This window comes from Vairimorpha necatrix, chromosome 12 (assembly GCF_036630325.1).
Source record: "Vairimorpha necatrix chromosome 12, complete sequence".
Taxonomy (NCBI): Eukaryota; Fungi; Microsporidia; family Nosematidae; genus Vairimorpha; species Vairimorpha necatrix.
Genome location: NC_088827.1, coordinates 637,975 through 649,994, shown reverse-complemented (window position 1 = coordinate 649,994; position 12,020 = coordinate 637,975). Strand labels below are relative to the sequence as shown.

The following is a 12,020-nucleotide window of genomic DNA, read 5'->3' as shown; positions in this document are numbered from 1 at the left end:
AGCAATTGATCTTTTTAGAAAACAATTATCTGAAAAAAATCAATTGCTGCTTCATTGTTCCTAAAGCACGCATCTTCGCAGATATTTAGCTCGCGAATAGCCTCCTGCAGATTCCTCATTAAGGGGTTAAAAAAATTTAAATTTTTTAACCCTTAATGAGGAATCTGCAGGAGGCATTTAAAAATTCTCAAATCGACAAAAAATACCTTAACTTCATTTTCTTGCCCCCCCCCCCCCCTCAAAAAAAATGTTTAGATTTGAAAAATAACACGATTTTGTATCTTTTTATTAATATTTTTTTTTAGGGGGGCAAGAAAATGAAGTAGCGCCTAAAGTTTAATTCAGTGATAAATCAAAAATACTAGAGACCTGTAAAAAATAAAGGAAATGAGAGCTACATTGGAGAACATAAATACTAAGAAAAAGGGAGAAAAAATAAAGAATACTATTAATAAGACAAAAGAAATGTTGCCAAATTTAATATATAATATAATACCAGGATATGATGAATGGGCAGCTATATATAATAATAAATGAAGACCTTCTGAAACTTTATGCTTTAGGAAAGGGCAGAATGTGATGTTATGGACTACATCACAATAACAGGTATCAATATTATCATCTGTCAAATATTTCATCCATGACATGTCAAATCGGGAATAAAATAACGTAACAAAAGAATATTGTAAAAACATGCTTACAAATGAGAAAGCACTAATCTTTATTAAAATTGCTAAACAACTATTAAATTAAAAATAAAATATAAAAAGAAGTTTGTCTTTGAAGGGTATGGATTATCTGAGGAATAGAAACACCATCAATAAAGTTATTAATAATAACAACAGGCTAATTTTCACTCTATCCCCCCTTACCAATATAAATACAGAATTTTTTATTTTTATCCCTGATTTTCGAAATTTAAAATGGAAAAACGAGAAGGAGAAAAACTCGAAAAATATTAAAAAAATTAAATGAGTGAAAGATACCACAGTACCCCCCCTATTTGAGGGTGTTTACTTTATTTTTTCGAACCCCAAAAACGAAGTGCAAAAAAAGGAGGAGCAGGAAGGGGACAAAAATTACTAAGCACTTACGACATTAAAAATAACAAATAAATATATATTTATGTACAGAATTATATTTTAAAATAAGATGTATTAAGAAAATGCCTTTTTTATAAACATTTCGAACGTATTTATAGGATTATTTCTTTTAAAAGTAAATAAATTAAGATAACGATTTATATCCTTTTCAGTCCGATGTCTGGCAGGAATCACTCTTTTAACACCAGCCCATGTCCCTTCAATCGTGTTAGTATGAACACCATTCTCTGGATTTATAAAACCAAGAGAATGGTTAACAGTGTAGTGTTCATACAACCCCAATTGATTTAAATTTATATAACCTTTCCAACAGTCGGTAAATATAATACTTCCGGGACTTACATATTTTTTTATTAATCTTTCAAGAGTTTCGGCTTTTCTGTTTTTTACTTTTAGAAGCACTAGACTTCTTTCGGCTGTTCTTTCCACCATCCCAATTACCCACACACCGTCAACTTTGTGGCCTTTGTTGTATTTTCTCTTTCCGAATTTAGATTCATCAATCTCTACAATTATACCTGGACCTCCTATTTTTTTATTGCCAGTTATATGTTTACTACTTTTTCTGATAATTCTATAGATTGTTTTTTTGTGAATATTAAGTAGGTTTTTTATCATTCTGAATGTTGTATTTTCAAACAATAAATATAGAACCTGGCATATTTTTAACCAAGACAATTTAGCATTAAAAAAAGGCTTCTTTTTCGTTATTATATATTCTTTTCGACATCCTCTTGAGGTACAACGCATTTGATTTTGTATTTCCATACGTCGATGTACATTTCCAAGGCATAATGGACAAAATCTGCCTTCTAATGTTCTTAAAATCATTTTTTCCATTATTTTCTCGACATCCTTATAGAGATCTGTCATTTTTAAGGGTATTAAATAAAAACTAGGATTAAGTAAATAAATTTGTATAAATCTTAATTTTTTTTATATCATATATTTAGTTACAAAATTTGGTTTGAAATTCAATTTTAAGTCATTTTATTATTTTATTATGTATTTTTACTATCATAAAGGCCTAGTAATTTTTGTCCCCTTCCTGCTCCTCCTTTTTTTGCACTTCGTTTTTGGGGTTCGAAAAAATAAAGTAAACACCCTCAAATGGGGGGTACTGTGGTACCTCACCTCCAAATTAAATTTATTAAATATGTTAAATAATCATCTTTAAAATTTCTTAAAAGCATATATCTCAACAAATATGGCAAAATTAGATTCTTAGTCCTACATCTAACAGGAGTTTGATGATTAATTGCTGCCCAATTCCCTTCTATTGTATTAGTGTGTACCCTAGTTATAGGGTCTTTGAAAAATTTGCTATGGTTTACAGTAGCATGTTTTTTGATGTACTCTTCCATTTTAGAGTATCCTTTCCACATGTCAGAGTGCATTGTGGGGTCCTTATTAATATATAACATTATTAACTTTTTAAGTATTTCTTTCGATCTATTTGGAACAGAAAGTAAAATTATTTTCCTTTCTAGTGTCTTTTCAACCATTCCAAAAATCCAGACTCCTTCAACTTTATGACCTAGTTATATTTACGCTTTCCAAATTTACTTTCATCGATTTCGACTACTATATTCAGACCACCGACTTGAGTTGTTGTTTTTTTTCATGTATTTGAAATAAGCTAGAATCATTTGAATTGACGAAGGCATCTAGTAACAACACATGGATTGATGTATAACAACTTGGCGATAAGTATCGGCGGAGTTTTTATCATTTATAAGTTTAGGATCTTTATCATTAAGATATGGTCTAGGTGCGTTTTAGCAAAAACTGAATTTTCAAAAGGACTTCTTTCCTTTTGGCATTTTTTATTTATGCATCTTACAGCATTTTTCTTGTTTATCCTTAGTTTTACTGGATAAAAACATTTACTACATGGTTTTTGAAGTAGTTTGCATTTTATTGCTTCGTATAAATTCATAATTTCATCGTTATTTAACATAAGTAGGGCGTTTCTAAAATCATTTTTTAATAGATAGATAGTAAATACGATAATTATGAAACTTTGTTCTTTCAAATTTTGTATAAAACTTCAAAAATCAAATTTTAAACCATAATAAGGTTTTTGATAAATTAAAATTTTCCATTCAAATAGAAAGGCTTTGGAGTTATAAATGTAAAATATTGATGTTTAGAGACAAAATAAATACATAATATTTTTTATTTGTTTTTGTAATGAATTTTTATTGCGACTTTTTTGACGAGTTTTTCTCCTTCTAGTTTTTTCCATTTTGAATTTCGAAAATCAGGGATAAAAATAAAAAATTCTGTATTTATATTGGTAAGGGGGGGATAAAGTGAAAATGCTCCCAACAACATTTTAAAAAGCTATTTTAAATATAGCAAAGTTTCGTTTATACAGGACACATATTACCATCGTTTCTTCTTTGGCCTTTTGAGGTAATGTCGTCTACGTATTCGATCTATTACTACAATCGAGTCCTTCACAAGCATTATAGATATAGTTCCATGTAAGTTCAGACGGCGTATTCATCAATAAAATTTTTTCAATATCGCCAGGCAATCCATTGAGTACGAATGCAATTAGGACATTATCCGGAAGTCCAGCTTTTATTGAAATTCTCCTCATTTGATCCAAGTATGATAAAAACGAACCCGGCTGGTATAGACATCGTGGTAGATTTTTTATGTGCCCCACACTGCTTAACCTTCCTTTAAATCTTTTTAAAAATGCCTCACACAAGAATTCAAATTGACAGTTTCATGGCACCGATTCCGTTCATATAGCAGCTTCTTCTGTTAAAAGATCACGAAGGAAGTAACCCTTTCCCTCTTTTCCACAGTTTGTAATTACTGCCCATCCCCTTATGTATGCTAATAATGCATCAGGATCATCTTTCTATTGTTCCTGAAGATTTTTTTGTTTGCCGTTGTCGCCAAACTGTTGTGATCAGAATAATAAATGAAAAACATGGGTTTATTTATTTATTCAATTTATAGTAAATATCAAATGATGTTTATTATATCAGTGATTGACATGCTATACACAACACTTCTAACAAAGTTGGTAGAAAACCACGAAGGGATACTTTTATGAAAGAAGCAAAAAAAAATTTATTCTTTTAAGGTGTGATTAATGGTATCACAGAGCTCACGGTGATATTTAAGTAGGTCTATATAGATCAAAAAGATTCTTTACCACCAACAAGCAACGCTTCAAAATTGATCCATGTTTTAAATATGCGTGCGGAACGGGACAGATTGTTTCCATTATTGCAAACAAAAGTCTACGACTAACCCAAAAAGATGCCCATAGAGTTTTATATAGCTGTGATATATGTCAATCAAGGCGAAATCTAAAAAATTAGACCAGTTATTAGACCAATTGTAGCAAAATATCCAAGGGAAAGACATTTTTCAGACCTCATTGATCTCAGGCAATATCACGTACTTAATGAAGGATATAAATGTTTATTAAGGGTTTCGATTTTTTATCAAGTTTTGTTGGACGATACCACTGCTTGACAAAACATGTATTAGTGTAGGGAATGCCTTTAAAACATCGTTTGGGACGTTTGGCTCTTGTTTTTACTCCCTACCAATAACGGCAGAGAATTTATAAATCAAGTACTATTCCATTTATGTCAAAAATATGAAATAGGACACGTAAAGGGAGAGCTAGATGTCAATGGATACAAAGACAGATAGAATCATGGAATCAAACAGAAAAGTAGATAATTGCAATTACTCATAGGACTAAAAATATCTTGTGTCAATGGATCAAGATAAGAGAAGAAGTTACCTGGTTATATAATATTTAAGACACTCTACTACGAAACAAACACCATTCTCTTTAATGTTTAAAAGACCCATTAGGGACATAATGGACGAGTCTAGAACCACGGGTATTCTAGATCCGATTAATGGCGAAAATCACGAACAAGAATGTGAAGACAAAGAACGCGCCGAAGAAAGTTTATCAGTTGTTTTAGATTGCAATACTAAGATAGAAATACAGCAAATATATGCTCTGAATAACGCAAACCTTTTTTTTCATTGATTTTTATCATAATGCAGCTAGAATTTAACATAAACTTCTGCAGATAGAATGGTACAAAGAAGTATGCGGAGAAATGATTTCTTAGAATTTAAAATAGAAGGTAGAGTCCTTATAAGATCTTATTTGGGCAACAACGTCATTACCAAAGCCATTCTCTTTTTGAACATTTAGATGCAGAAGTCTATGTTGTAACAGACATTAAGAAATTCAATAAAGGGGAATTATGCAGTGAAGATAATAATGGAATTATTATAGAAGAAATAATACCAGAGATAAGGTTGCTTGGTAATGAATAAAGCACTAAAAATTTTGTTTATTTTATTTTTTCCTTTTTTCGTTAATCTCTCTCATTATTATGAAAATTAAACAAAAATATACCCCTTTAAAAATCGAGACAAAATATGGTAGTCATTAGAATTGAACATTTTTTGTTCTCGTTTTCTGGTTCGCCCCCCCCCCCCCCACCAGAAAGATTTTTTAATTTTTTACCCCTGGCGCCCGCTCCTAACAGGCGTTCTCTCCGAACTGTGACAATAAATTTTAAACAAATTTTTTTTTAATATTAATGTGTTGTGTTATTGAAGCGCTGTCATGAAGCCCCTTTTTTATTATTTTTTTAGGTTCTAATAAAGAAGTCCCCTATTAAGAAAGGAGATTTCGATTAAGACTTGAATGTATATATTGTAACAAATGTATTCTAGTTCAAGAAATTCAAGCTTGGAAAAGCGACCTTTTTAGTTATTACGAAAAATATACACAGATCTAATGTTTCTGGTTTACAGAAAAATTTTTGAAAACGTTAGTTATTTGTTTTTCATGTTTTCTCATTATCCCCTTCCTAAATTCTATATCTAAAGATAAAGACACTAAAACAAATTAATCAAATTTAAAACAGCCAGCAAGCCGTCTCTTTTATTTGTTTTCATTTGTTCAGTGATACTGAAAATAATATTTTTGATTTTTGACCTCTTTATATGCTTCTAATGTGTAATGAAACAGTTATGACAATATCTTTACTTAATTTATACCTTACTTTATTTATAAAATTTCCAATTTGTTTGTAAGTCATGTTTAATCCTGGGAACCCCCCACCCCCGACAGTAAAGTACCACACTAAAAGAGATTTATATATTGCTGTTTGTTTTTGTATGTCATTTCGGACTTCAATATAGCTCCTTGTTCTTTTTATATCTAAACACTATTTGTGTTTTTTCCCCCATCGCCTTTATGTATCCTATTTGTCAAAATTTTATTTAAAAATAAAAATCTGAAAAAATCATTTTTGGCAGAAAGGAAAATAAATAAAATATTGATAAAATAACATGTACTACAACTTATTATTTTTTGACTATCCTATTTTTGTAATAAAATTGTTGGCTTCGCATAAAAAACCGCCCAACCTCTTGTTTTAAAGATATCATTCATGGAATTATATTTTCATGTATTTATATTAAATTTTGACTTATGTGTAAAACAATTGCTATTCCACTCGAATTAAAAGTCTTAAGTTTCATTTATAGGCTAAATGATCATATAACCCTGTTAATCCCAGATGTTTAAACAGTCCAATTCTTCGAAACAATTCTTTCTTTATATTTAGCCTCTTCTTTGTAAGATTGTTGTAAATTTTTTTGTCATGCCTTTTATCATTTTTATTTTTCCATAATCACGTGTTGGGTTTAGTTGATTTCATCTAAACCTCAGATACTATGTCTTTTTCGCGACCCTTAAATATATTATATCTAGTAATTTTTTCTGCAAATCATATAAAAAATACTTTGAAATGCTCTTATTCGTTTGTTTTAGATACTACAAGAGCCAAATATACCATTTGTTGCACTTTTCATACATTGTCTTTCGCAATTGCCGCAAATTTATTACTGACTTAGCTACGAACTAGATATATATATATATATATATATATATCATTGGTTTCAGTATTTTTTACTTTATGATGATATTTTTTGAATATAAAAAGAATCAATAAAAAAAACATGCTATAATCAGCACTAGCTAACAATTTTGCAGTTGTGGGTCCCTTTTTTCAAAAATAGAGAAAGGAAACTGTTGTGAATGAATCAAAATTAAGACTAAACCAATGGATAAAATGAACATTAAACACAAAAGTTAGGGAATTTTTTAAAGCATACTAAGGTCGTGCACAGGGATGTGTCCCGTCCCGAGGTAGTTCTCTGGGATGATGACGTATCCGTGCTGGTAAAAATGTTCCAGCACGCTTATAGAATTAATTTTAGTATTTTTAATTGTTTTATTGTTAGGTGTTTTTGTTTGTTTATTGTTAGGTGTAAAATGTGTGTTTGAGTTTCTGTTCATGGATGCGTGTCTACGACATAATTTTGCGATTTATAGTTGTGGTCCACCAACCACTTTTGAATGTTTCGTAATGGATTATTAGCCTTTGTTTAATATTGTCGTGTTTTGAAACTGTTTGACGTTTCCTTATTGATTGGTCACTCTAGAAACATGTGGTTATACCACAGATGTTGTGGAACTTGGATACATCGATCTGTGTAGTATAATCCTTAATTGTAAAAATTTATTTATTTTCTCTTGATTGCTCTTGAAAGGGATGGGGTAAAGAAATTATTTCTTTTTATATTTTTGAGGAACAAAATATTTGAAAGATAATTTTATGTGTGGTAATACCACATTCTGCCTCTCCTATAATTTACCGTTTATTATGTGCGTCATGTGGCGATCTCCTTTTAGTCTAATCCATCTTCCCTTCCGTCCTATCTCCGTGACTTGTTTCTTCCTTTTAAATTTCTTATCTAGTTTTTTAGCGTGATGGTCTTTGGCGTATACTAAATCTCCTATGTTGACGTTGAATGGTGGAATGATGTATGGCGTGATTTTACCGTGGTTTTGTTGTGTAGGGGATCGAATAGAGAGAACTGCTTGATGGCTGCAAGGGGCGATGTTCCTATGGTGCGATTATGGTTCATGTTTATTGTATCCTCGATGCCGGTGAGGATTTGCCGAATGTTTCTTTTCTTGTTTATTGCTAGGATAAACGCAATAGGTTTGTTGAAAGATTCAGATATTCCATTGGATCTCGGGCTGTAGGTTGGAATTAGTGTATGAGTGATCTTTGTATTGTCTAAGTATGTTTTAAGTTCTCTACCAATGTACTATTTTCCGTTATCAGATATGATTTGTTTTGGTTTGCCGTAATCTCTTTCTCATTGGGTTAAAGCCTCTAAGACTTTACTTGCTCCAACATTGTAATAGAAGTATAATCTTGTAAATCTAGAATATATGTCTGTGATGGACAAGATATATCCTGCCTCCTTTTCCCTTTATAAATGTAGTCATTTAATTTAAAAGGTCCGAAAATGTCGCAGCTTATTTTTTCAAATTTATGGTTGGCAGATATAGGGGGTCCTTCAGTCTCTATTCCGTTATTTCGTGGTTTATATCTTTTACAAGTTTCAATTTTTGATTTTATCCCTTTAAGTTTTGAATGACGTTTTTTACGTAGACTATATTTTTCAAGTTGTTATACATCGTGGTAATGCCCCGATGACCAAATAACACGTGATTGTTCTTTAAAAACATTTTTGTCTCGGCATCCTTTAAGATGATTCTACCCCTTGAGTCCAGTAAATATTCTCCGTCTCTGTAGTGGCTTGCCTTTTGCAAACTTGCGATGTATTCATTAATTTTAGGGGTTTCCTCTTCAGTGATTGCAAAGCATCTTGATAAGTTGTCGGCTATTACATTTTCTTTGCCGCCTACGGGAAAAAGGTCGTAATCAAATTCATTCATGTTTAGCTTCAATCTTAGTATTTTTGAAGTTACTTTATTGCATCCCATTACACAGTTTTTACTGTCTGTGTAGACTTCTATGTAAGATCCCTGTGTAATTTTTCTAAAGTGAATCATTGATAGCAATATTGAGAGATACTCTTTTTCTACTATTGTATAGTTTAGTTCCGGCCCTCCATATTTTTTTGCTATAATAGCCTATGATTCTATCTTCTGTGTATAATACGCTTCCCATTCCCAACTCACTAGCATCGCAGTTGAGTTTAAATTTTTTTTGAAATTGGGAAAACATAATTTATGATTTTAGCGGATATGTAGTTTCATCCTTTCAATCTCTAATTTCATTTCTTGGGTGAGTGCTTTGTTTTTGTTTTCTTTCTTTAGTAGATCACTAATTGCATGTAGTTTCATTGCCAAATCAGGTAGAAATTTCCTGTACCAGTTCATGACTCCTAATAGTTTTTGTACATCTTTTAGTGTTTTGATTTCCTTGTAGAAGATTTTGTTTTCTAATTAAGACTGTTTTGGGTAAATTCCATCACTTTTTACGACGTTTCCTAATACTTCTACTTCTGATTGAAAGAATTTTGATTTTTCAAAATTAATTTTAATGTGGTGTTCAAATAGTCGTTGAAGTACTTGTAATAGGGTCGCAGTATATTTTTCTTTGGTTTTGTTGAAAATAATTATGTCGTCAATGTACACAAAGATGTTACTTATTTCTTCTAGCATGTTTGAGATTTTTCTTTGGAAGATTTTCGGCCCCGGTTTTATCCCAAAAGGTATTCTTTTATATTGGTATTGTTTTCCTAACAAGAAAAATGACGTGTAGTTTTTGCTATTTTCTTCTAAAAGAATTGGTTAAACCCATTTTTTAAATCAATTTGACTAAAATATAAATTTTCTCCCATGAGTGTAATTGAGTCTTCAATATTTGGAATGTTCCATATGTCGTCTCCAATGTATTTGTTTATCTCTCGGTAATCTACGAGAAGTCGTAGTTTATTAGTCTTCTTTTTTTCTTGGAAAAAGGCCGGACTCGTGATATGTGATTCGCTTTTCTCTATTATGTTGTCTTTAAGTAGTCTATTTATTTCGTCTTTGGCCCTTTCCAGAAATTTGAACGGAACGCTGTAATTTTTTGGCTTCATATTTTTCAGTTCCTTTGTATTTTAAACTCTACTTTTAACTTGTTAATGTGACTAAAATTGTTGTTGTTCTGTTGGTAAAACTTATAATATTTAATTATTTCATCTTCTTGAACGACACTACATATATTGTCCATTAACCTATCCTCTAGTATTTCGTCGATATTTTTTCTCGCATTTCTTAGAACTACGATGTCGTTATCCAGCACGATTGTACGATCCTTATAATTTAAAATAGCATTGTATGAAGTGAGGAATTCGTTTCCTAACAAAAATTCTACCAATGGCATTGTCTAATATCTTAAAGTTAATATGGTAATTTTTTCTGTTTGGTAGAGTGACGTTGATTAAAGCTTGTTTGCTTATGATCCTGTGAGTACCATCTCCAAATGTAGTTCTTAGTGGCTTACGGTCTTCTACTGATAGATCAAGGCTTTAATTACATCACTTCGTACATAGTTGCGGGGTGATCCAGAATCGATTAATAAATTTATGTTGTTTCCATGAGTAGTACCTTCTAATATCAGTTCTAAGGGTTCATGTTCGTTCTCTTCACGTAATATCATTGTTTTGTTTTCTTTTCCCTTAATGCCTTTATTGTTGTTAAGGAAATAGCAATCTTTACTGTTATATATATTTCTATGGTGAGTGCACCATTTAGTACTTTAAAGTGGAGCTTTAGTTTGGGGGGGGGGGGGTTGAGGTAGCATCATTTTCTTACTTTTCTCACTATACACTAAGAGTCCCGATTCAGTCCTTTCTAGGTGAAGAATGATCTCTCGTAGTGTTCTATTGTGTATCCCGGCTTCATATAGTTCCATGTCGGTATATGGGTTTAACCCTCGTAAGAAGATTTCTTCTGTTATTCTATCAGTTTCGACTTTGCTCATGTGTCCTAGAAAGCTATACGCCTCGAGATCCTTGGTTATCTTATTGAAGTATTCTTTCACAGTTCTGAAGTTACTCTGCTTGATGTTCTCCAGTTTATTTAGGTATAGTCTTTTGTTTTCAAGGGGATACTTGATAGCAAGTAATTCCCTTTTCGGATGCAAGTATGAAGTACTTTCTAGTTCATCCTTGTAGTATTCATCTAGTATGAGGCTATAAGCAATTAGTCCCATCTGTGAGTCATTCCAGCTATTACATTTAGATAAGTGTTCAAATCTTTTAAACCATGAAAGTTCTAATTCTTGTCGTACATCAAAGATTTTCTTAATTCTTTCTTAAATTTTTTCTTCAGTTCCAAGAACCTGCTTGGTGAACTGGCAGTATTTATCACTTCTATGTTCATCTGAGTTGTTTGCACTTTTTGTCGTTGAATTCAACTTGAGGTCGTGTACGGAGATGTGTCCCGTCCCTAGGTAGTTCTCTAGGACGCTGTGGCACTTGGATACATCGATCCCTGTAGTATAATCCTTAATTGTAAAAGATTTATTTATTTTCTCTTGATTGCTCTTGAAAGGCATGGGGTAAAGAAATTATTTCTTTTTATATTTTTGAGGAACAAAATATTTGAAAGATAATTTTACGTGTGGTAATACCACACATACCTAAATAAAAAGGGGTGCTTTATAAACAAATCTTATTCTACTAGGCATAAAATTTTTCATGCATCCAATTGCATTCTATAGTGATTATTTGAACCACAGTATTTTGATCTCGATGGTGCAAAGTGTGATACAGCATGTCTTTTTACTTAATATGGTTTTTAGAAAATGAGAAGTCATCCACATATCGCCAAATATGATACTTTCCAAACTTACAAATTTTAGTATAACCCCGTAAGTATATATTTTTATCTTTTTTATATATATTAAAAAGCCTCTTTATACGTTAGGTAGGCCGTGCTAGATGCCTTCAAATAAGTGGTCGCAGGCGATGCTTCGATTGAACAATAGCTGGGGTTGATCCCAGGGGCACCAAAATTGTTTCTACTTTCTA

The 12,020-nt window shown here is 31.6% G+C and overlaps 1 protein-coding gene across 1 annotated transcript; it reads right to left on the bottom strand.

Annotated features, from left to right (window-relative positions):
• Window positions 1-1,157: 1,157 nt before the first annotated feature.
• On the bottom strand, window positions 1,158-1,976 carry VNE69_12148 (DDE-TNP-IS1595 domain-containing protein; the record flags this gene model as incomplete). The annotated part of the gene is made up of 1 exon (XM_065475236.1): window positions 1,158-1,976. One exon carries the CDS (start codon window positions 1,974-1,976, stop codon window positions 1,158-1,160), a length of 819 nt encoding a protein of 272 aa, XP_065331308.1.
• Between the last annotated feature and the right edge of the window lie 10,044 nt (window positions 1,977-12,020).